The 25,036-nt window shown below is 49.5% G+C and overlaps 1 protein-coding gene across 1 annotated transcript; it reads right to left on the bottom strand.

Moving 5' to 3' along the window:
• Positions 1-6,163: 6,163 nt before the first annotated feature.
• On the bottom strand, positions 6,164-12,214 carry S100B (S100 calcium binding protein B). Its single transcript, XM_045902288.3, has 3 exons — positions 12,056-12,214; positions 8,991-9,129; positions 6,164-6,602 (listed from the first exon to the last, which is right to left on the bottom strand). Exons 2-3 carry the CDS (start codon positions 9,126-9,128, stop codon positions 6,462-6,464), a joined length of 279 nt encoding a protein of 92 aa, XP_045758244.1. The 5' UTR covers position 9,129; positions 12,056-12,214; the 3' UTR covers positions 6,164-6,461.
• Between the last annotated feature and the right edge of the window lie 12,822 nt (positions 12,215-25,036).

The following is a 25,036-nucleotide window of genomic DNA, read 5'->3' as shown; positions in this document are numbered from 1 at the left end:
ATGGTAAAGTAATAACTACAACAATGTATTGTTGGGTTTATAACATTAACAGATGTAATATGCCTAACAACCATACCACAAAAGGAAGGAAATGGAATAGACATGCAGGAGTCATGTTTGTATGTCTCACTGGAATTAAGCTAGTATAAATCTGAAACGGATTCTGATACATTGTGTATGGTAGGCCCTAAAGCAACCACCAAACAAACAGCTCAAAAAATATCATTCAAGAAATCTACAGGCTTCATTAGGAAATATTCACTTAGGGGCACCTGGGTGGCTCAGCCGGATAAGTGTCAGACTCTTGATCTCAGCTCAGGTCTTGGTCACAGCGTTGTGAATTCAAGGCCCCTGTTGGGCTCCATACAGGGCATGGAGCCGACTTTAAAAAAAAAAGAAAAGAAAAGAAAAAAGAAAATATTCACTTAATGCCAAAGGAAGTGATAAAGGAGGATTCAGAGACACAAAACATTAAATGTGAATGGGTGAAGGGCGCCTGGGTGACACAGTTGGTTAAGCGTCAGACTTTTGGTTTTGGCTCAGGTCATGATCTCAGGGTAGTGAGATCAAGCCCCACCCCCCACCCCCCAATCTAGGCTCCATATTCTCTCTCCCTGCCCCTCCCACTTGTGCTCGCTCTCTCAGATAAATCAATCTATCAATCTTTAAAAGAAAATAAAACCCTTTAAATGTGAATGGATGAAATAATTCATTCAAAAGGCAAAAATTATCAGACTGCGTGTATATGAAAAAGACCCAAGTATATGCTACTGACAAGAGACAGGCTTTAGATTCATAGATACTGACAGATTGAAAGTAAAAGAATGGAAAAGGGTAATTCTTGGAAACAGCAGCCACATGACAGGTGGAGTGGCTAAACTAATATCAGATAAAATAGACTTTAACACACACAAAAATTTGCTAGAAGAGATAAAGAAGGACATTTTATAATGACAAAACAATTAATTCATCAGGAAGGCCTAATAATTATAAATATATATGCACCTAACCATAGTAGATCACCAAAATACATGGAGCAAAAACTGACAGAAATGAAGGAAGGAGTGATAATTGGAGATTTCAGTACCCTGTTTTCTCTCTGTGGAATAGAATAACCAGGCAGAAGACCAACAAGGACATGGAAGACCTGAACAGCAGTATAAATCAGCTAGACACAGACATCTACAAAACACTCCCTTCAGGAGCAACAGGATATGAATCCTCCTCACGTGCACATGGAAATTCTCTAGGCTAGACCATATGCTACGCCATGAAACAAACCTCAGTAGATTTTAAAAAGATAAAAATCATACAAAGTATGATCTTCAACCACAGTGGAATAAAATTAGGAATCAGCAGGAAAAAAATTGGGAAACTGACAAATGTGTGGAAGTTGAGCAACACATCCCTAAATAACCAATGGATCAAAGAAGAAATCAAAAGGGAAATAAGAAAATACTTTGAGATGAATGAAAATGAGGACAACATATCAATGCAGCTAAAGCAGTGGCAAATTTATAGCTATGGATGCCTATATTAAGAAAGAAGATCTCAAATCAATAACCTAACTTTCTACCTAAAGACACTGCAAAAAGAAAGAGCAAACTAAGCCTAAAGCAAGAAGAAGAAAAATAATAAAAGTAGAAATTAATAAACAAGCAACATGTGGAGCACCTGGGCGGCTTAGTCGGTTAAGCATCTGCCTTTGGTTCAGGTCATGATCCTGGGGTCCTGGGATCTAGCCCCACGTCGGGCTCCCTACTTGGTAGGGAGCTTGCTTCTCCCTCTCCCCACCGCCTGCTCATGCTCCCTCTTGCTCTCTCTCAAATAAGTAAGATCTTTAACAATAATAATAATAAACAAGTAACAGAGAAAATCAATGAAACAACTGGTTCTTTCAAAACTGACAAAACTTTAGGTTGACTGAGAAAAAAATAAGACTCAAGTTACTAAAATAATAATAAAAGAGAGGACATTACTACCAACCTTACAGAAATAAGCAATATTCTAAAGGAATACTATCAATACTGTATGCCAATAAACTAGATGAGTGAACAAATTCCTAGGAAGACACAAATTACAAAACCTGACTCAAGAGGAAAGGGACAATCTGAACAGACCTATAGCAAGTAAAGATAAAGAATGAGTAATTTAAAAACTACCCACCCAGATGGCTTCACCACTGAAATCTACCAAACATCTAAAGACAACTTAATACTGATTCTTTTATCTAGAAATAAAAGAGGCCAATGTTACCTGATACCAAAACCAAAGACAATACAAAGACTGGAAAACAAAAGATCAATGTCTCTTACAAACATGGACAGAAAAATCCTAAAAAAAAAAGGTTAATAAAATCCATCAACATACGAAAAGATACATATACCATAACCACGTGGGATTTCTCGGATTTATCCCAGGAACGCAAAGTTGGCTTAACATCTGAGACTCATTCAAGGTAATCTGTATCAATAGAATGAAAAACAAAACCACATGATCATTCCCAATAAATGTAGAACACCTGACAAAATCCAACACTCCTGGAGTAGAAGTTACTTCACGGCACCTACAAGCCCCAGCGAACATCTTGCTTAATAGTAAAAGACTGGATGCCTTCCCCTAAGATCAGGAACGTTCATCAGGGTATCACACAAGGTGTGGCCACCCGGAGAGGAGGTGGGGGCTGCATCGGGTATGTCCACTCACCATCCAACAGCCTTTCCTAAACGAGGCAGCTGCAGTCTGGGGGCCTGGTTTCCGTGAGATCCCTGCTCGGGATCCTCAAATATTGGGGATGCTGAGGCTCCCCCACCCTGTCTGCTCTTGGGACGCCCATCATTCAGGGAAGGCGGCACAATTCTAGAAGGATCTAGGCTGATAGTGCTGTTTTACTAATCTGGTCTTTCCTAACTTCTCCGAGGATAAGAATCACCTGCATTTTTATTCATCAGCCTCCCAACAACCAGCCCCCTCCCCAGCCCAGCCCAGATCTGGGAGGCCAGGTGGCTGGATATCTAACAAGCTCCTGGTGGGGGGGATTTGTGCTGGGGGTCTGCGCAGCCAGCACTTCCCCCACCACCGCCCACCCCCAGCCTCTCACAGAGGGGAAAATCATAGGATGGTTTCCCCTGTGTGACAGGTATTCCAGGAACCTCCACGTTACGTGAGGGGCCCTGGAGGTGGGGGACCTTCAGAAAGGCTTTGTTTTTGGGGAGGTCCCCGCCTCAGCCTCGGCCTCGGCTCTGTCCCACACCCCACTGCACCCTGTTCCCTCAGCAGGGCCAGGGCTCAGGAATTCAGTGGTCTTCTCGTGCCTTTTGTGCCTGCCGGCCACCCCCCGAGACCATGAGGTGAGGATTCCTCCTCTCCGCAGCAGGAAAGTCTGGTGATTGTCTCGCCAGGCCTGTGGGCTGGGGCAGTGGTGGCCACTGGGAGGCTTGAGGTCCAGGGGGTGGAGGAGAGGTCCCCAGGAGGCTCCAGACTCTCGACAGCACTTGTCACAAATATGGTCCCAGGCTCGGCCCCAGGGTCTCGGCCCTGTCAGAGACAGACTCTCTGGGCCACTGTGGATCAAGCCGGTGAACCAGTGGGGCAGGGGAAATTGCATGTGGCTGCACTGGGCCTTGTGAAAAGCAACCTGAGAGGACGGAGGTCATTTAAGATGCAGAGTTCCCATCCTTGAGGCCCCAAGTGAGCGGTCTTTGCTCCTGGCTGAAGTCAGGAGCTGATTTTCCCTCCCAGACAGGTCATTCCTCCCAACGGCCCGCCTTGTCCCCACACGCCCCTGCCCACCTGGGGATGCCTGGGGCAGCTTCCAGGTGGTCAGACCCGCGCTGCCCGCCAGGGGCTGTGTGGGGACCATACTTACCCATTCACGGCACTAGCCGCGGCCTGCGGGGGAAGACAGGTCACACTGAGCGGAAGTCAGAGGAGGACGATGGGCATTTTACAACCAGGAAGCGTGGTGGTTGGTTCAAGGAGGCCCCCAGGATCTCTGAAGGTGGTTGTGCAGACATGCAGAGGAGAGCTTCCCTCCTTGGGGTAAAGGGGCACCCCCTGGATGCGGGGTCCGGGGGCACACTCCGCGGCTGCCGTGGCAGGCTCGCCGGGGCCAGGCCACTCCAGTTGGTTCCTGTCTGGCCTGGAAGCTCAGGGACATCTGGGGACTGAGTCACCTTGAGTCACCTTGAGATTCTTGGATCGAAGCGGGTGAGGGAATGACTGTCGGGGACTCACTCCGCCTCTGGCTAGAGCAGCGGGGCTGTCGTTCCGTGATGAATGGAGAGAGGGGGCTGCAACGTAGGCTGCTCACCGCGGAGCTGACCCACCGCCCTCCTCCCTGCCGCTCGCTGACCCCTTTGTGCAAGGCACACGCCAGCCCCAGGCTGAGCGGGACAGCTGTGGGGGACCCTCCGGGTCTCCCACACCTGCTCCTCCTCCTGCGTTCCCCAACCCCACTGTCCCCGCCCCTGCGCAAGGACCCGGACGGGCTGCAGTCTTTCCTCCAGCGGACTCTCCTTCACCGCGGCCCCTCCCTCTGCTGTTTCCTCGGGACCTGCCCACAGTTTTGTCGTAACTGGCATGTCCCTGATTGCAATTCCTCTGCCAATCCCAAAGAGACCACTTATGCTGGTTTATTTTCAAGGACATCTTGCAAGGCCCAGTGAGGCCAGGACGGTGGGACAGCAGGTGCCACTGCCCACGTGGGGAGCAAACCCGCTGGAGTCCAAAGGACCCTCCCAGATGCCCGCACTGAGACGGGCCCTGCCGTGGGCGGTGGGCACGCCAGCTGGGGCGTGGTCCCTGGAGAGGGCTCCTAGGTGCTGGGTTCAGTCCCCAGCCCCGAATGCTGGGCAGCCACGCACGTCTCAGGCCCTCTCCAGCCCGCCCAGGCGCCCGGTCACCGCGGGCACAGGACCCATCACAGCCCCCTGCCTGCGATTAGTCCAGGGGAGGCCGCCTGGTGCCAACCAGGCAGGAAGTCCGGGGCAGAAGCCTGTGGCCAGTGGTTGTCCCACGTGGCGCTGCCTTCCTCACCCCCCCACCTCACCTGCCTCACCCCCTTCACCCCCCCCACCTCCCCCTCCTCACACCCACCTTCCCACCCTCCTTACTCCTGCCTCCCTGCCTCTCCCCCACCCCCACTCACGGCCCCCTCCTTACCCCCTTCTCTACCCCCCTCACCAACTCACCTCATCCCCTCACCCCCCCTCCTCACCCCCACCGCTCTGGGCCCCTCCTCACCCCTCTGCACCCTGCCCCATCCATGCTTGTCCCTTCACACCCCACCCCTGCTCACCCTACCCCCATCCAAGAGTCCCTTGCCTTGTGCACCTGCCCTGGCTTTGGGGAAGGCCACACGTGCGTCGTGATGAAGCCAGGCCGTCACTTTACTCCTCCTTCCAGTTTGGCAGGTGTTTCACTTCTGTCTCATGTTTAATGGCTACGGAGACTTGTTATAGTACTCTTTTTATTTAATGCAAATATAAGCAATCAATTGGCTTATGAATTTCCAAATCTGTGCACTTAAAAAAAGCAGCAGAAAAAGGGGGTAGATAAGGTTAATTTGAATTTTCTGGGAAGTAACTGTTAATATTTATAAGTTGATTATTTGAATTATTTGAAATTTGATTTATTTGAATTCGTGGATACCAAAGCACATAGTTCAGCTTTCCACGTACGCTGACTTCACCAACAGCCGTGGGCAGGCCCCGTCTCAACACAAACGCATGAGGGCCAGGGCATTTCCCAGATGGCAGAGGAGGCCACGGGCATGGGGCTGTGCCCCCTCCCCCTCCAGGCCACACAGCCAGCAAGGTGAGACCCGAGCAGAAGAGTCCCACAGAATGCGGAATTTTGATCCTCAGTCCTGGTTAGAATTAACATGTCAGTCCTTGATGGTTGGTGAGTCACATTCTTCCTGCAGCACTGTGAGCAAGGGCTGTCTGCCCAGCACCCACAGCTCACCACGGGGAAAGGGACCGGAGCGTGACCGCGCTCTCTGGGTAGCCGGCGGCATGTCAGACCACCTCACGACCCTAGGTTTCATTTGCACGGATGATAAACCAATTTAAGGAAGGGCAGCCTTTCAAAGGACGGTGCGCAAAGCTTTGTATTTTTGACTTAAGGAACCACAGATGTTCGGAGCCATTTTTGGTGTCAGTTTGGTCGTTCTGGGTGAGGATTCTCCACAGCCATGACTGCGGGTTGAGCACACGCTCTCCTTAACGGTTATCACAAGAGTCCCGCGGACCCGTCAGCTAACAGAGCAGAAAGAATGATGGGGCCGTTGAAATCAGCCCTGGGAAAGAGGTCGTCGATTTTTCATTGACAAAGCAAATCAAGCTTCCTAATTAGCTACAACACAGCTGGAAAGCTCAGCTCCTACTAGCCTGCAAGCCCTCACTCTCTGCCTGTGTGACCCTCAACAGCTACTGACCACAGTAGCTGCTTTCGCTGTCTCACTCGTGTTCAAAGAACTCATGGCAGGCGGTGGTAACCATGGCAACGAAGGCCATAAATTCCTGGAAGTCACATTCGCCGTCTCCGTCACTGTCCAGAGTTTCCATGACTTTATCCACGACCTCCTGCTCTTTGATTTCCTAAGAGATAGAAGAGAAATTGCCTAGCTTGTTTTTAAATGGAATGTAGGGCCATCAAAACATGATTAATAGTTGGCTGGCTTTCATAATTTGTATCAGAAGCAACTTAAGATATAAAATGCAAAATACCAGAAAGGTTTTTCGTGTGGCCGGGAGACTCTTGGCTGGGCAGAAGTCTCTGGGGGTCCGCGCTGTCTCTTCCACCTGTAGGTCCCGTGGGACCAGAGCTACTTGAAAAAGACTGAATGGAACAACCAGGATCTAAAAAACTGCAGCTTGCTATCACTGTACTTACAACAAAAAGCACCCGGGAAGGGGGAATGCAGTCTAGATAAGCCTGAGCATGGTATAAGCAAACATCCTGGAAGAAAACATGAACTTTTGGATCCCCCCAAGTGTTTCACTGCTTCTGGGAGTGGAAGTCCTTAGAGTGAAGGCTTTCAGTGGGTTTCCATGTTTTGAAAGTTGTTTTTTTCCTGGAATGACTCTTGGCAACAGGTCCTAAATTTGTTCAGTCCTTGTGTTCTCTTTGCCCCTTCAGTTGCTTTCTGGGTGTCATGGGACTTTCCTGCCGGTTCTGCTGCCCCTCACTGCCGCCGAGCAAACGGGGTTACAAGGCCCCCAGGGGCAGACACAGGGCAGGGCTGCAGGTGCGGTGGGAAGAAAGCACCAAACACCCAAGGACAGCGTAAGAGCAGACTGCTCAGAATCGCCAGTCCCCGGAGCAGGAGAGCTCGGCCCCAAGCAGCCAGGGGTAATGTCCACGAGCCCCCTTGAATGTGGAATATATGCAGGACTGATTCCAGTGGGGGTTGGGCGGGGCCTGGAAGCATCTGCCAAAGAGGGACGGGAAGTACCGTGTTTCGATTACATTATGGATTTGCCTCCAAACCGAAATTACAATAAAACCAGGCCAGCAAATGTTGACGATATCTTGATACACTTACCATGAATTATTTGTTCCCACATGCTAAGCTTTTCCTGTTTTAAAATCAATAATTAATAACTAATTATTATTTTACACAATTTATATTATTTTATAATAATTTTATAATTATTAATTATTGATAACTGCTTGTTGAGCTTGCACTGTAGGTTCAAACACTGTCTCATTTCACCCTTAGAACAAGCCTCATCTACAGACGAAACTGGGGGTTTTGGTTGTTAGGTTAGAAGGTGGGATTGGTGGGAAACTGAGTGGGCAGGTGTGGACAGTGGCAGCACTTGAACTTGAATGCCTGAGAAAATCCCAGAATCAGCCCGAGAACCCTATCCCCCCAAGCCTGCAGGCACGTCCTCGGATTTGGTGGTGCCCCTCACAGCGATGGTGTGTTTGGGTCGGGGTGCAGACAGGAGAATCCCAGCCAGTCCTGCAGATGGCGGGCCCTGCCTTGCTGCTGGAACCTGGGGAGCCGCAGTGAGCTCAGCGGGCTCAGGAGGGCGGCTCCTCATCACCGGGCGGCAGGGCCACACGCCTGGTGCTCTGGCGCTGTCCCCGGAATTAGCGCTTGGTCAGACCTCGGCGCCCTGGTTGGTCGTCTGGCCATTTCCTGTGTGTGACCTGGGTTCTGGTACTAAGGGAGGGCCAGGGCCGGGTGGATGCGGTTCATCACCTCAAGGGCACGGGACTGGTGTGCAGTGGAGATGGTGGCCAGCCTGGGGCGGTGGAGACGGGCAGGGAAGTGAGTCGTGGACATACTCCCCCGCAGGCTTATCAGGACCCCTCATGCCGCCTCCTACATTAGGGGCTCTTGCTCCATGGGTGCCCCCTAGGAACCCCCAGGCCTCCCCTCTCGTGCCCTCAGCACGTAGGCTGCGTCCGGGGTTGATGTGCCAGGCTGGGTGCCCCAGAAGCAGGGCCATGTCCTCGGGCCTGTGTCTCTCCCGATAGTGAACACAGTGCGTCCTCAGTAAACTTAACTTGCTGAGTGAATGGCATCTTTAGTCACCTGGTGGATGCTGATCATGCAGCTAAAGTGAAAACAGTCCTTCTCCCAAAACCAAGACCCTATGTTTAACATCTTTCTCTTGTGTTCATTGTGGCCCATGACAAGTCATGAGTATATTTTCCATCCCATTCCGCCATCATTACTGCTGTAAATCCTTAGATTTTTCAGAGAAAAGTCAGCATTATTTGGAACCTGTTCTTTTGCCTTTGAGACAGCAGTTTTTCCTTGCTGTTCCAACTATACACAAAACAGATGAAAATGAGAACAGTGGGGTCATCTGAGCTAGCCTCTCAAGTGAGGGTTCAGTTGCATAAGCTCGTTTTTAGAAGCAGCCTACACTGGAATCACTTCAGCGCAGCTCAGAAGAGAAAATGGACAGGTGGTTTTAAAAGTGGACAGGAGAATGGATAAACTGTCGATTTTAAAAATCAAGACTCACCTCTAAAAAATGGGAGAGCTCATTGTTGATGAGCTCCTTGAGTTCGGATTTCTTCAGCTTGTGCTTATCACCCTCCCTTCCGGAATACTGATGGAAAACATCAATGAGGGCCACCATGGCCTTCTCCAGCTCAGACATCCTAGGGGTCCACAAAGGAAAGATGCCCTCTCATGCTTTTTGCCTTGTTTGTACACAGAAGAGTTAACATGTTAGCTATACAGACCTCCACCCCGAGGAGCGGGCTAGACCGGCCTTGGCTCATCCCCCCTTCAGGCAGAGGGCCTCTGTCCCAATTCTCCTAGCAGCCTCTTAGATCCACTCCTGCCCGCCCCTCCCTTCTCGTCCCTGTGGCCACATCCTTAAGTTCCCACGCCCCCTGGCTTCTGTGTGGTTTGGCCAATGGGGAACTTCAGCGGATAGACAGGGGCAGCACAGGGAGGGGCTCTGGGGGTCGATTCCTGCTTCCCCCCCAGGAGGCCACCCTCTGCCCTTACCAGGCTCCAAGATGAAGGGACAGAGTGCAGGGGAGAAAGGACTGACTGCGAGCTGTTAGAATTAACTAGAAAGAAGTAAGGTGACCAGGAACAAAACGAGGCTACAAAAATCAATAGTGTCCCTGTATTCTACCAATAAACAATTAGAAAACAGTAGAAAGATCCTTTTCATAAATCCATAAAGCAACACACACATACTACTTAAGCATAAGTTTAGCAAGAAAAGTGCAGGTCCTGGGGCGCCTGGGTGATGCAGCTGGTTAGGTGTCCGACTCTTGGTTTCGGCTCAGGTCCCGATCTCAGGGTGGTGAGATGGAGCCTCGGGCTGAGCCCTGCGACCTGGGAATATGCCTGGGGTTCTCTCTCTCCCTCTGCCTCTCCCCTCACTTGCTCATGTGCATATATGCTCACTCCCTCTCTCTCTCAAATAAATAAATGAATAAAATCATTAAAAAAAATAATAAAAGTGCAGGTCCTTCCAAAAGACTCTAAGGACCGTAAAATGCAGGAACTCGCTTTCCTTTGAAATAATATATAAATTTAACTCATTTTAAATACAAGTCTGTAAGGCAATCTTTTTTTTTTTTTTAAAGATTTTATTTATTTATTTGAGAGAGAGAGTGAGAGAGAGAGCACAAGAGGGGGGAGCGGGAGAGGGAGAAGCAGGCTCCCCGCCGAGCAGGGAGCCCGATGCAGGACTCGATCCCGGGACTCCAGGATCATGACCTGAGCCGAAGGCAGTCGCCTAACCAACTGAGCCACCCAGGCGCCCTGTAAGGCAATCTTTTTTGACGGGTGTGAGCAACATGAGCAAAAACAGCTGTAAAACTGAACTGGAAAAAAATATGGCAGAAATGCCGCAGATACTCTTGAAAAAGAAGATGAGTGAGAGATCAAGGAAGACCTACCAGAAACAAAAATGTATTACAGGCCATAGGGTTGGGCTGGTTCTGAGGAAGAAGAGGCAGAGCGCCGCCAGGCACGTCGCATTCCCGGGGGGCCCCCAACAGCCTCCGGCGCGGGGAGGGGGCCTGTTCACCGGTGCGCCCTGCGCGGGCCTGGAGCTGGGGTCTCTACGGGCACCAAAGTACACAACTTCCTACTTCCCTCACCACCTGAACCTCAGACCGTGGCCTGAAAACAGGAAATATGTTGGATCCTGGGACTTGGGTACATTTTACAAAGGACGGCTTGTCAACTGTTTCACAAAACTGAGACATTCAGCCCGAGACGTCTACCGACCTTTGGCCTGGAGTCTTTGCCCTGTCACAGCTGAAAATGGTTACAAGAACTACATCTAATTGTTGAAAAGTCGGTCCCATGTTGGGTACGTCACTTATATCTGAACAATAAGTTGGAAGAAATATTTAACATTTTATTTACTTCTGATTTCTCAAAGGAGAAAGCATTGAGGATTTTTGCTAAAGTCACCCTATTAATAATCAATATCCTTTGTTTTGCTCTTAAATCCCTAAAAATCAGATTTATCACACGTGGATGGGACAAATCACATAGACTAACATCTTTAACCTTTCATTTGTTCTTACCCTTTGCACCCAGGTTTTCAATGATTGATTTTGTTTTTTGGAAACAAAACAAAGAACCCAAGAAACATTTGTATCATTCTGATGTTTCTCAAAGCCTGTGATCATTTGGGGGAAGGAGAGACTAAATTATTTTTTCATAAGGTATGACTAGTGGGATTTTTTTTAAAAGGAAAGGCATAAAACATCTATTCCATGTTTGAAAACTCCATATAATGTGATTTTCTTAACCACACTAAAATTAATTAAAATTTTTTTTCCTTTTAAATTCTTCCCTGCTTTAAAGCTTATCTTTTAAGAGAAGTGGCAATCAAATATCCATATTTCCTTTCCACTTAGTTTGGTGAATGTTACTCCTGCATTAATCTCTTTATGTGGAAAGCGAGAGAGCTTCTGGGCTTTAACTCCCTGTGGAAGGGCACATCACACATGATGTGGGAAGGGGCCCTACCTCCCTGAGAAACCCCAATACTGAAGAAAGTTAAACCCACCAAACCCCCAATTTCTTTGACCCCGTTTGTAATTTACTTGTAAAGACCTCCCAATTGTCATGTAATTTCTGGGTGGTGTCCAGGCGGACCCTGACATGCCCCGTTGAGGGAAAAGAGAGAAGCGGTTGCACACCCAGGGCCAGGACAGAAGCAACAAGAAGAGAAAACATTTATTTTTGAGGTAGGGCTGGCCCAGCTCTGGTTGCCAGTCATTCTCCGCCAGGAGGGAAGTGAAAACCTTGCCCTTCAAAGACTTAGGGAAGAAGCGACATTTGTTAGCCCTGCTGAGGAAATGCAGCAGTCACCTCTGAGCCACGGGGCCTGAGGTTTCTCCGGTTTAAAACTCAGGCAGAAAGAGCCTCTAGCTGTCTCGAGGTGAGCAGTCACGTCCACAAAGCAGTAACAGGATTCACACTTGTCAGATGCTGCTAGTTATCCTAAAGGGGCTTTCGAAGCTACTACCTTGTTCCCAGCCCCACCCTCTGGGTTCCCTGCCCCCAGAAAGAAAAGAGCAGGTTCCCCCCAAGTGTCCTCACGTCAGTGGCTCCTGCGAGCTGCTCCCGTCCCTCCTGGCGGCCGCGTCCAGAGTGGCCTGAGCGGCTGTGGGGCGGTGTCTTATCCCTTCCCGGCGGTGGGGCCCGCTGCGGGCCCAGGCAGCCAATGGGGGCCTAGGGGGGGCGGGGGGGCGGGGGGCAGCGGGCTGCCAGGCCTGCACACAGGGCCGCATTGAGCCGGTGGCCACCCGGGGACTTGCCGAGGAGCCAGGACTGCACTCCGGCCAAGGAAGAGAAAGTCCTGGGGGGCAGGAAGTAGGGAGTCAGCTTTTTGTGCTGTTTTTTAATTATACATGAATATTGATGTTGCTCTAAAGGCAAGGTTGGGGGTGGGGAGAGGAGAGAGACTGAGTCATTGATTCAAACAAAGCAAATGCTCAGCCAAGACTGCAGAGCTTCCAAGTACAGGCTGAACACGAGGACTAGGGCCCCGCGGGCTGCTTTCCAGCGGAGAGGGCCCTGCACGGCCCCTGCACGGTCTCCTGCCCACCCCCCACCCCGAGCCAAGCCCTGCTTCTGCAAAGTGGATGCCGAATGCTTTCAGGGGAAAATCCTCATTCGTGTGGTGGAGGGCACTTGCCGGGTGCACCCCAAGGCCTCCCGCCCCACCCGGGGTGAGGTCACAGACTGTTGGAGCTGGACAGTGCCCTGGACGTGTGCTGCCCAGCCTCGGAGGGTGTCGGCGGAACGCCCCTCTCTGGGGCCCCACAACCAGCTACGGGAGAGCCGGGTCCAGACTCCCCCTCCCCCGTCTTAAGCAACACCTTTCCTGAGCTGTTTCCAAATGGAAACCCAAAAGGCAGGCGTTCCTTTAGCCAAATTATACAAAAAGCCATGGCCTCAAACTCATCCAAGGACGTCTGGACCAGACGCGGGGCCCTTCTGCTGACGTGGCTTCACAGTGGCCACGGAAGGATCTGGACACAAGACATCTGTGGACACAGCTGTTTTGTCATGATCTGTTTTACCAGGAAATTCTTGACTCTTCAACACGCGGCAGTATGTCCTGGAAACAGCACTGGGCTGTGAGCCTTGGGACTTGAGCTGTGCCATCCTGGACCCCCAGCCTGGGCCCACCCCTCCATGAGGTGGGACCTGAGTGTGTGGGGTGGGCCTGCGTCCTCAGCTGCCCCACAGGCTGATGGCTGCTGAAGGGTCACACACTGTGTGCACTCCGTAGGGCAGGACTTGCCCGAGTCCAGGGAAGGGGCGCCTGGCCCCGTGTGGCATGTGCTGGGCACTAGGGGCGGGTTCACCCTGTGGTCACCCTTCCGTGTACAAAACACAGCTTCAGCTCCTGCAGCAGAAAAGCAGTTTGGAATCTATTCATCCAACGCCTGGACGCCTGAGCGTGGGGCCTGCCCCCTGGATACCCACAGCACAGCCTGTGGGACAGCCACATATGGTGGATGCGCCCACCCTGTGGCGGGCTCTGTGCGAGCAGAGAGTGAGGAGAGGGATGCTGGGGCTCACCGGCAGAGAGAGGAACCAGCATCCGGACGAGAGGGGCTTTCAAGTGCTGCAGGGCCCCCAGGGCAGCATCCTCTCCTGCAGGCGCTCACAGACTGAGACTTCAGCAGAACACGGGAGCATGACCTCCCCTGCTGGGTGTCAACACTACCTCTTGACAGAGGAGCGACTGAGGGCAAATTACAACCATCCCGGGAGAGGGATGTTCATAGCCCTCATCCGCAAGGTGGTCTGGGGCCCAAAGCTCCTCCTTGGCCTTTGCACTTCCAGCTGACCCTGGCTTCCTCTCCAGACTCCCAAGTTCGGGGTCTCATCTCATTACACTGGACCCTTGGTCTAGTCACGCATGACCTGCATACCCACTCCCGACCTACAGCTCTATTCCACAGGAGCGGCCTGTCCTAACGCAGCAAGAACTACGTACTTGAGTAGAACACATAGACTGTGAATGACGCAGAGGGACGTCCCAGTACTCAGAAGGCCTTGGTCCATGGAGATCTTTGGCAGTGGATGGACAGCCTACTCAAGCCGTCCTTAACCCAGAAGACAGAAAAAACTCCAGGTTTGGGAACCAAAATCTAACTTGAATCACCACCGTGGAGAACCACGGCCTCTCTCTCCCAAGTTCCCAGACCTAAGTCGGGTCGAACCCCAAGTCTCTTGAGGGAGGGCGAGGCCTTTCAGATGGGGCCCTGTATTGCCACCGGTACACATCAGGAACCGTCCTTCACGCCGTCCCCAAGGGACCTGCAGCTACTTGTTAATGTGACCACATAGTGGAAACATTAAGATCTAAAAGGAAAGGCTTAGAGATCTCCAGGGATTATTAGATATGGACTCTGAGTGGACGCTAATTCCTGGGGCCACAAAATGGCACCATGGCCCCCCACTCCCTGTAGGAATTTGTGGTGTTCGGGTGACAGAGTCTTAAGCTGACCAGCTCACAGTGAGCCCAGGTGGTGCAGAGAGTCTCCCTGTAGTTACGGTTCTTGTCCTTTCTTCTATTAATGTAGTGTATCACATTGATTGATTTGCAGATGTTGAACCAACCTTACAGCCCAGGGATAAATCCCACTTGGTCGTGGTGAATAATCCTTTTAATGTACTGTTAGACCCTATTGGCTAGTATTTTGGTGAGGATTTTTGCATCCATGTTCATCAGGTATATTGGTCTGTCATTCTCCTTGTTGGTGGGGTCTTTGTCTGGTTTTGGGATCAAGGTAATGCTGGCCTCATAGAAAGAGTTTGGAAGTTTTCTTTCCATTTCTGTTTTTTGAAACAGCTTCAGAAGAATAGGTATTAATTCTTTAAATGTTGGTAGAATTCCCTGGGAAGCCATCTGGCACTGGGCTCTTGTTTGTTGGGAGATTTTTTATTACTTCTTCAATTTCTTTGCTGGTTATGGGTCTGTTCAGGTTTTCTATTTCTTCCTGGTTCAGTTTTGGTAGTTGATACATCTCTAGGAATGCATCCATTTCTTCCACATTGCCTTATTTTTTGAGATATAGTTGCTCATAATATGTTCTTATAATTGTATGTATTTATTCAGTGTTGGTTGTGATCTCTTCTCTTTCATTCATGATTTTATTTATTTGGGTCCTTTCTCTTTTCTTTTTGATAAGTCTGGCCAAGGGCTTATTAATCTTATTAATTCTTTCAAAGAACCAGCTCCTAGTTTCGTTGATCTGTTCTACTGTTCTTTTGGTTTCTCTTTCATTGATTTCTGCTCAAATCTTTATTAATTCTCTTCTCCTGCTGGGTTTAGGCTTTATTTGCTGTTCTTTCTCCAACTCCTTTAGGTGTAAAGTTAGGTTGTGTATTTGAGACTTTTCTTGTTTCTTGAGAAGGGCTTGTATTGCTATATACTTTCCTCTTAGGACTGCCTTTGCCGCATCCCAAAGGTTTTGAACAGTTTGTTTTCATTTTCATTTGTTTCCATGAATTTTTTCAATTCTTCTTTAATTTCCTGGTTGAGCCATTCATTCTTTAGTAGGATGTTCTTTAACCTCCATGTATTTGAGTTCTTTCCAAATTTCCTCTTGTGATTGAGTTCAAGTTTCAAAGCATTGTGATCTGAAAATATGCAAGGAATAATCCCAATCTTTTGGTACCCTTTGAGACCTGATTTGTGACCCAGTATGTGATCTATTCTGGAGAATGTTCCATGTGCACTCTGTTGCTTAAGGATGCACGCTCTGAATATATCTGTGAAGTCTATCTGGTCCAGCGTGTCATTCAAAACCCTTGTTTCCTTGTTGATCTTCTGCTTAGATGATCTGTCCATTGCTGTGAGTGGGGTGTTAAAGTCTCCTACAGTTATTGTATTATTATCAATGTGTTTCTTTGATTTTGTTATTCATTGGCTTATATAATTGGCTGCTCCCATGTTAGGGGCATAGATATTTAAAATCGTTAGATCTTCTTGTTGGGTAGATCCTTTAAGTATGATATAGTGTCCTTCCTCATCTCGCAGTATAGTCTTTTGTTTAAAATCTAATTTGTCTGATATAAGGATTGCCACCCCAGCTTTCTTTTGATGTCCATTAGCATGGAAAATGGTTCCTCCCCCACTTTCACTCTGGAGGTGTCTTTGGATCTAAAATGAGTCACTTGTGGACAGCATATCAATAGGTCTTGCTTTTCAAAACCAGTTGTTAAGGCCCACCAGAAACAGTTTGCTTTCACCTGGCAGGGCCAAAAGGCACACCCTCAGTGTTGTCCCAGGGATACATCGGCTCTCTTGCTCGATGCCAGAATATTGTCAGTGGAGACCTCGATCATCTTGGCAGCCCACAGAGTAGCACACTGGTCCACTCTACTGACAGTAGTGTGCCAATGGGGTCTTATGCCTGTGTAAGACATCTGCCAACTGGACACTGGGAGATAAGCCCACAAAACTTTAGGGGCCACCACCTCATTGAAATTCCAGGGGTGATGTCAGTGGTCTGGAATATGTTGAAATATCCCCTGGCACCACCTGCCAGGAAGAGAGGCATAGCATTTGGTTGGTTTGGGGATTTTATTTTATTTTATTTTATTTTAAAGATTTTATTTATTTATTTGAGAGAGAGAGAATGAGAGACAGAGAGCATGAGAGGGAAGAGGGTCAGAGGGAGAAGCAGACCCCCTGCCGAGCAGGGAGCCCGATGCGGGACTCGATCCCGGGACTCCAGGATCATGACCTGAGCTGAAGGCAGTCGCTTAACCAACTGAGCCACCCAGGCGCCCCAGGTTTGGGGATTTTAGATATGACATATACTACATCTGTGTATGCTACTTCAACTCAGGAGGCTGGCATTTTCCAGTGGAGATCAGAGCAATTTAGGTGGCAGGGCAAGCTGCTTTGCCATTGGTTCTCAGGATCCTGCAGATCTGGTGATATTCAAAGTGTCTATGACACATTCAGATGCAGTATGGACCCTCTGACAAGCCTGAGAGGAGGATCCCAGCATGGGTCTCTAGGATTTTGAAGTAAGTCTGTGTCCTGTTTGGCAGCTAACTATTCTCATTTTGAGAACAGCGTCTGGTTTGCTACTGGGCCTTAGTAGAGATGGAACACCTAAGCCAGGGACATCTGGAGACCACACAGTTCAATGCTGTCTGACCACGTAGCCATAACTTTGGGTACATGTAACAGCAGCATATTACCAAATGGAAATGCCTAGGACACATGAGCAGTGGCTCAGACTCCTTGGACACCAACTGCTGTTGCATCGATGCCCTTCTCTCTATCCATGTTTGTGGCCTCCTGAGGTATTTCTTATAAGCTGTTGACTATGGAAGAAGAAACTTGAACTGGCTCGCAGGTGGGTCTGCACGATATGCTTGCACCACCTGAAGGGGACAGATACAGTGTAACACCCCACTCAAGGGGCACCCTGAAGGACAGTGGTGAAGGAGATCCTCTCAGGGGCAGTACTCCGAGCAGTGCATTTGGTTGTCCACTCTGTCTGGAGTGAGAAGTGGCCAGAGTATGGATCTGTATTCCTCCATGGGTGGTTGTTAATGATTTGGTTGGTCAGTAACTTGGAAGGAACAGGATTGGAAGATTGGTGACAGGAAGGCTCTGGAGGAGGCATGCAGATGGACATTTCTCAAGGAGCACAGTCTGTGAATACATTTGTGTTCCAAGTGAACACAAGTGTTCCAAGCTGCCAACGGGCATGCACTGCAGAAGAGGCTCTTCATAACCAGATGGAAAATGACTGGCCCTTTGGGTCTCAGCCAGCTCTTACCATAGCCACTCCAGGGCTCGCTCAGAGTGCCCGTGAATGGAGTGGCCATGTGGCAGGGATGGAGACATGCATGTGCTCAACAACGTGGACTTCCCCTCACCAAAGCTGACCCGCCTTCTGCTGTTGCTGATTCTCTGACCTGCGAATAGTGAACCCTGTGGTGACCAGTCAGATGCCTGGTGGCAGGTTGATTCTGTTGGACCTCTTCCATCATGGAAGGGGCAGAGACTGGTCCTCATTCTGGATATGGATTTAACCTCCCTCTTTATATTGCTTCTGCCAGCGCCAACATCCACGACCTCACAAAAGCCTTATCCGCTGTCACGGCGTTCTGGACAGCAGTGCATGTTATCAAGGAACTCATTCCACGCAAAGAAAGTGCAGCGGTGGGCTCATGCCCATAGAACTCACTGGTCTTGCCCCGTGTCTGCTGACACAGAAGTGGCTGACACAGCCAAAAGGCAGGATGGCTTCCTGAAGAGTCAGTTATGGGGTTCTATCCTACAGGAGGCAGTCTACACTTAGAATCAGGGTCCATTATGTGCTGCTGTGTCCCCATCACCAGGATGTGTGGGTCTGGGAATCAAGAGTTGGAAGTGCAAGTGCTCCTCTCATTAGTACATTGAACGACCCACTGGCAGAGTTTTTGTTTCTCGGCAACGTTGAGACACGGTTTGGAGGTCTTGGTCTCCAGAGGGCTGTGCTTCCACAGGGGTCATAGCGGTGGTGCCACTGAGCTAAAGGCTGACCCCGCCACCTGGCCACTTTGGGCTCCGTATTCCTTCAGAAGAACCATCAGGGAAATAAGGAGTTAATCCACTGGCTTGAGTGATTGATCCCAATGGCCAAGGGGAAGCTGGGTTACCCCACAGCAGAGGTAAGGAGGACCCTGGAGCCCAGGGCACTTGCTGGGACGTCTCTCAATAATTCCACCGGCGGTAGGGATTAATAGAAAACTGTAGCGGGCGCCTGGGTGGCTCAGTTGGTTAAGCGACTGCCTTCGGCTCAGGTCATGATCCTGGAGTCCCTGGATCGAGTCCCGCATCGGGCTCCCTGCTCGGCAGGGAGTCTGCTTCTCCCTCTGACCCTCCCCCCACCTCATGTGCTCTCTCTCATTCTCTCTCAAATAAATAAAAAAAATCTTTAAAAAAAAAAAAAAAGAAAGAAAACTGTAGCAACATAAATAAATAAATAAATAAATAAATAAATAAAAGTAAAGCAGGACTATTGAGGACTCAGGTCCTTCAGGAATGAAGGTTTGGGTCATTCTTCCAAAATAAGGAACCCAGAGCAGGTGCCCGCTGAGGACCAGGGAAGTGTGGAATGGGAAGCTGAGGAAGGAAACCAGGAGGGTCAAGGGTGAGCCCATAAATGGGGCCTGTGGAAGCTCATGATCTGCATGTGTTTGTTACCAACTGTGCTCTAACCGCCTTCTTCTTTCTCCTTCCCCGTTTTTATTTTATAAACAAGGTGTTGGAGGTTGGCATTTCATGACTTTTTAGGTAACTGAATTTCCAGTAGAACCGTGACTGAATCTGGGGAGAATTACTACAGCTAACAATGGTACGGTGCCCCTGGGGCCGTGCAGCTTCTCGTTCGGGGAAGAGATACTTCACTGGTGGCAGAGATGGTTGTGTCTCTTTAAGCAGAGATAGAGCACCGTTCCGTCGTTGCCAGGGGGTCCATGTGGGTGTGCGGTGATGGATGCTGAGTAGCCAGATGGCTGGACTTGCCCACTGTCACGTGCGGCCTCTTGGGTCTGACTCTGCTTTGGTCCGTGCACTGTGCTCGCAGCCCTTTCTTTCGGTGAGCGGTGAGGGCGGCGCTGAGTTTTGCAGCGAGGGCGCCTTAGCAGGGACTCCTCCTCTTGCTCCCGGGGGGGCACGTTTTACTTTGCCTCACTCCTGCTTCACTGTTCTTGACAACATCTGATGGTGCTCCAGCCACGTGTCCGGAGAGGGCAGTCCTTGGTGACTTGGTCGCCTGGCCTGGCCCGGTGGCTGCTTTGCCCTGGCTCTCTGACATGGACACCGAAGAAGCTGTGTTCATATCAGCTTGCTGCCCCCTCTGCATGTCCCCCTGCCCTCCTCAGCCTGCTCGTGCCCTGGACGTCTCAGCACCTTCTTCGTGCTGTCATTGCATGAGCTCAGGCTTGCACCCATGATGGACTCCAGCATCCTCCGTGCACTGGCCCAGCAGCCTGGGGTCACCTGGGCTCCATAAGGGTGTGTCAAGGACTGCGAATGGCTGTGATTTGACCCTGCTTGTGAGCTGAGGACATAGCTTGTCATTGTTTCATAGATGTTGGTAGAAGGCCCAAGGTTCTGGGTCAGAGATTGCTCAGGAACATCAGCGGCCAAAGCTTTATGTTAGTGTGGATCCCTGGCTCCCGAGTCCACAGCTGTGCGGCAGATAGTCCTGGGTGAGGGTGTGCTCATGCAGGGCTTGTGTTCTCAGAGGGCACTCGGAGCCTGGGGGATTCACTGCCATCTTACGGAGTGGTGATGAGAGCACCCTGCCTCGTCCCTCCTCAAGGGTGCTCCCTGCAGCCCTGAGAAGCGGCTGGGGTGCAGAGTGGCCAGGGCCTTGCATTCTTGGCGTGTCAGCAGTAGGCACAGGGACGCTTGGGGCTCTGGCGGTGCTCCTGCTGGCCCAGGCCTGTGGACCAGCTCTGGCCTGGGCAGCCAGCACACTTCTCTGACAGCATGAACCCAGCCTTGCGGAGGGGTTCCTCTGCTAGGTCTGTCCTCCCTGGGGTGTTCTCCCTCATCCCCGGGAGGCCCTTTAGATTTCTCTGCATTGTTATTTTTGTTGTACTTTCATAATTCTTTGTCAGCTTGGACTCTGACCGATGCGCTAGGTAACAAGAAAAACTAAAAGGTTTATTAATTTTTTACTACTCTTTCGTTAGGCAAAAATGATTTCAAAATAAAAAAAAAATTTAAGATATTATATGGAGGGGCGCCTGGGTGGCGCAGCTGGTTAAGTGTCCGACTCTTGATTTCGGCTCAGGTCGTGATTTCAGGGTCCTGGGATTGAGCCCTGGGTCGGGCTCCACGCTCACTGGGGAGTCTGCTTGAGATTCTCCCTCCTCTCCGTCTGCCCTTCCTGCTTGTGCTAGCTCTCTTTAAAATAAATAAATAAATCTTAAAAAAAAAAGATATTATATGGAGAGAGTAAGCTTGGCAGAGGGGACAAAATAGAGGAAAACAATAGCACTGTGCCTGAAATCAATAGCTATTTTTTGAGTCTGTAAAATCCACAAACTGATGTGCTGTGATCTGTATTTTACCAATAGAACCCTTCTGACACCAAATGTGTGGGTTTTTTCCCTACATCAACCAATTCTCTGACAATAGCTCTGTGTCTTAAGATTCAGTTAGATTCTGATGCAGTCTACCTGGAGTTGGCACAGACCCCACAGGTTAGGGGCTCAGTCCCACAAGATTGCTCTGCCTTCAGATGAGTCCGGCCACACATACTTCTGACTGACTGCCTATACACTGGGGGCTCCCAGGACCCCCTCCTTGGATGCAGTAATTTGCTAGAATGCCTCAAAGAACTCAGGACAACAGTTTTCTGGCTATTATTGGTACAGCCCAAATGGGAAGAGATGCACAGGGCGAGGGATGTGGGAAGGGCACAGAGCTTCCGTGCCCTCTGGGTGCACAACTCTCCCTGCACCACCATGTGTTCAACCTGGACGTTCTCTGGACCCTGTCCTTTTGGGTTTCGATGGAGGCTCCATTACATCGGCATGATTTGGGGTTAACTCAATCTCCAGCCCCCAGCCCCTCCCTGCCCGGGGAGGGGCTGAATGTTCCAACCCACTAATCACGTGGTCAATTCCTTCAGAGTACGGCCCCCAACCTCCAAGAGCCACCTTACTGGCGTGGTAAGGTGTGGTTGAAGGGAGCCCGTTATGAGTAACAGAAGATGCCTCCCTCACCCCACCACTCAGGGTTTTAGAGCTCTGCCGGGAACCAGGGGTGCAAAGACCAAATATATATTTCTTATTATATCACAGTATCACATGAGGTAATAAGACACTGTAAATATAAATAGCCCACTACCAAAAGAGTATGTCCTATTGCCCAAATTGTAAAACAGCTGAGGGAGACAGTGTACCAACAAGGGGTTGGTTGTTGGACAGCCGTCACTATGGTGTTTTCCAGGGACTGGAAGGGACTGCTCGCATGACACCTGGAAGACAGGCGACCACTGTGAATGACTGAATCAACTTGTCGGGCTTGGCTGTCTCTGGAGCAATAGGAATGCACTTGGTTCATGGCCATGGTGTTGTTGATGAATGCCCAACATTCAGTCTGTGAAACTTTGGGGATAATTGGAGGGGGTGAAGGAGACTCAGACCCTAGGTCACCCATGTGACCTAATGGTGAGGGTCCACTGGCTAAGGGAGGTAGGCTCCCAGAATGGGGCTCTATCAGTGGTCATGGAGAGAGGGGTCCGTGTGTCCACAGGAGGGAAGTGGATGGAGTGGATGGAGATGCTAGTGGATCAGCAGGCACCTCTTTTGGATGCACAGAGCTTCTGCCCAAGTCTTCTCCCATCACTTAGACACTCCGTCTCCTTTCAGCCACCCTTCACCCACTCAGCAAGCCCTTAGCACCGGTTAATTCAGAAACTAGACCTAAGCCCAGCTGAGTCTGTGTAGGGGGCAGGAAGAGGCATTCTGGTTTGAGCTTTCAAGGAGGAAAGGCCTCGGACAGTGACATTGTTCTCTGGTACAAAGGACAGTACCATCCGCCACCAAGCTGCTCACGAGGTCCCTTACAGGGACGCCTGTGTTCTAAAGGGACGTGGGAGAAGAGACAAAAGGCTTCTGTTGTAGTAAATGCAAGTGTCAAGGTGATGAGAATGAATTGCCTTCCCTATTCTGAAGAATGCTGCTACCAGCTAGCAGGCAGCCATGGGGCGAGAGTGGGGGCTGACCTTGGAGCTGGGTTTGAATCCTGCCTCCGTGGACAGTCCTTCAGCAGGACTTAACCTTTCTCAGCCTCAGTGAAAGGAGGGGAGAGACGTCCCCCTGAGAGGACTGCTGGAGGGGTGAAGGCAATATTGCACGCACACATACACGAATGTGTGTGCACATGTATGTGCAGTGCAGAGGGCTTAACGTGCTCGGGCAATGGTCACCGTTATTATCACGAAAACCACTATTCTTCTCTGTCGAGAGAACCTGGACCTGTCAGGTGAACTCCTAGTGCAGAAGGACAGAGGACAGAGATTTCTTTCAGAGCTAATCGAAATGCAGAAAGAACTCATTGCTTAATTTAGAGTGTAGGAGGCTCCCAGTTTGGCAAATTGGGATGGAGTATCTGTATTTCATGGGTATCACATTTTATTATTTTTATACCACATCAAATTCCATGAATCCATTTGGTTTCCAAGCAGTCATTCCAAAATCAGTGCTCCCTTCCAGTAGGGTAAGCCCAGCGTGAGCATGCTGGGGTTTGCTTTGGATCCATGGCAACGTTAGGACCCAGCTCAAAACAACAGGGCTTTTGTTTTTGTTTTTGTTTTTCAACTTTTTTTTTTTTTTTTTGGAAAAGGAGCTGGAGGCTGGAGCCCAGCGAGCATGCCCCACACAAAGCCCCTCTCCTCAGCCTTCTTTGTGTGTGAGGTGCTCTGTTGCCTGGGAACCGTGTCTCTGTGAATGTGAGTGTGTTGAACTGACCCAGGCAAAGGCTTCGAAGGGAAAATTGACCGTTGTCCCTTAGGTAGAACTCTGCTACAGGTTTTTATTTGATTATACTTTTTGTAAATTTTAAGGGCTCTTAGAGATTTGGAAATTTGCCATAAACCCATGTCAGGTTTAAAGTTTAAAAAATCACTGTATTAGCCTATTTGTTTTATGCTCAATGGGAACATTTTTTAACTTAACTCCTCTATACCCATTGCACATTTTTATGGCTTTGTGTCACGGTGGGCCAAACCACATTAAACCAACTGAGCAACAACAAAAACCTACTCAGGGGATTGTGAAACGACTCAACCAATGAGGATCGCTCATTGTTTGAGTCACTCATAAAAGTGCCGCTGTGCAGTTGAACTGTCTCTAAGAATGCTCCAGCAGCAGGGATGAGTTAGCTTATTTAGAAATTTAAGTGAAGAATGTACCAAACACAATGAAGAATATGAAGGATGAGGATGTGTAAATCCAGAAGCCTAATTCCTGGTGGTTTTCTATTGTAGAACAATAATATTTTTTGCTTTTTAAAAACAAACTTTAAGTTAAAGATGCTGTAAAGAGTCAGTGCTATGTTCAAGATTTTTGTATAACTGAAATATATCCACAGGTAGATTTATTATCGAATAGTTCAAATGAGTGCTAATATAAAAAGAAATGTAAAGAATACTTAGATGAAATCATAAGAAGGATAGACAGTATTTAGAAATTAAAACCTAGGGGCGCCTGGGTGGCTCAGTCGTTAAGCGTCTGCCTTCGGCTCAGGTCATGATCCCACGGTCCTGGGATCGAGCCCCGCATCAGGTGCCCTGCTCGCGGGGAGCCTGCTTCTCCCTCTCCCACTCCCCCTGCATGTGTTCCCTCTCTCGCCGTGACTCTCTCTCTGTCAAATAAATTAATAAAATCTTTAAAAAAAAAGAAATTAAAACCTAAAATAATAATATTGAATAAGTTGATATAATTCTTATAATGTATGTATTAACACTAAGCTTGTTAAACATCTAAAACGATCTCTTCTTAGACTTTTAAATGTGTCTTATGTAATATTTTTGCATCACTAGCTCAACCAATGAATTCTTAATATGTTGAAACTTTTTTAAAGATTTCTTGAGGAGGGCTCTTGCAATAAGCTCTGGGTGTAGCCTTGGGGGTCCCTGAGATGTCTTGGCCTACACGGAGCCTCCAGAAGACCCCCGGGACTATGTCAGACTATGTCTGAACTGCACGCTTGCTTCCTCCCATTTCCCAAGCCACAGGCCCAGCCCTTCAACGAGGCCCCTAGGACGCAGAAGTGGACAAGGACAGTGTTTGCTGATATCACAGTTTCTAAAATGCAAACCCAGGTGCCCAGGAGTGGGAGCTGCTCGCTGGTGCGGAGCTCTTCTCCCCAGCCTGCTGCCCTAGTTGCTGTGTGGAAACTAGGAGGAAGAGGAGCCTGAGCACAGGTTGGGCCAAGAGGGTCCTGCAGCCAAAAGGGGGCACAGGGGACTCTTGGTGGCTCCTGCTGGGACAGACTCCCTCCTGGAGTGACACCTGTCCAACCCCCCA

This window comes from Mirounga angustirostris, unplaced genomic scaffold, assembly GCF_029215605.1.
Source record: "Mirounga angustirostris isolate CCGP_5_RB_7025 unplaced genomic scaffold, mMirAng1.0.hap1 SCAF_1, whole genome shotgun sequence".
NCBI classification, from domain to species: domain Eukaryota; kingdom Metazoa; phylum Chordata; class Mammalia; order Carnivora; family Phocidae; genus Mirounga; species Mirounga angustirostris.
This window is presented reverse-complemented; position numbering and strand designations above follow the sequence as displayed.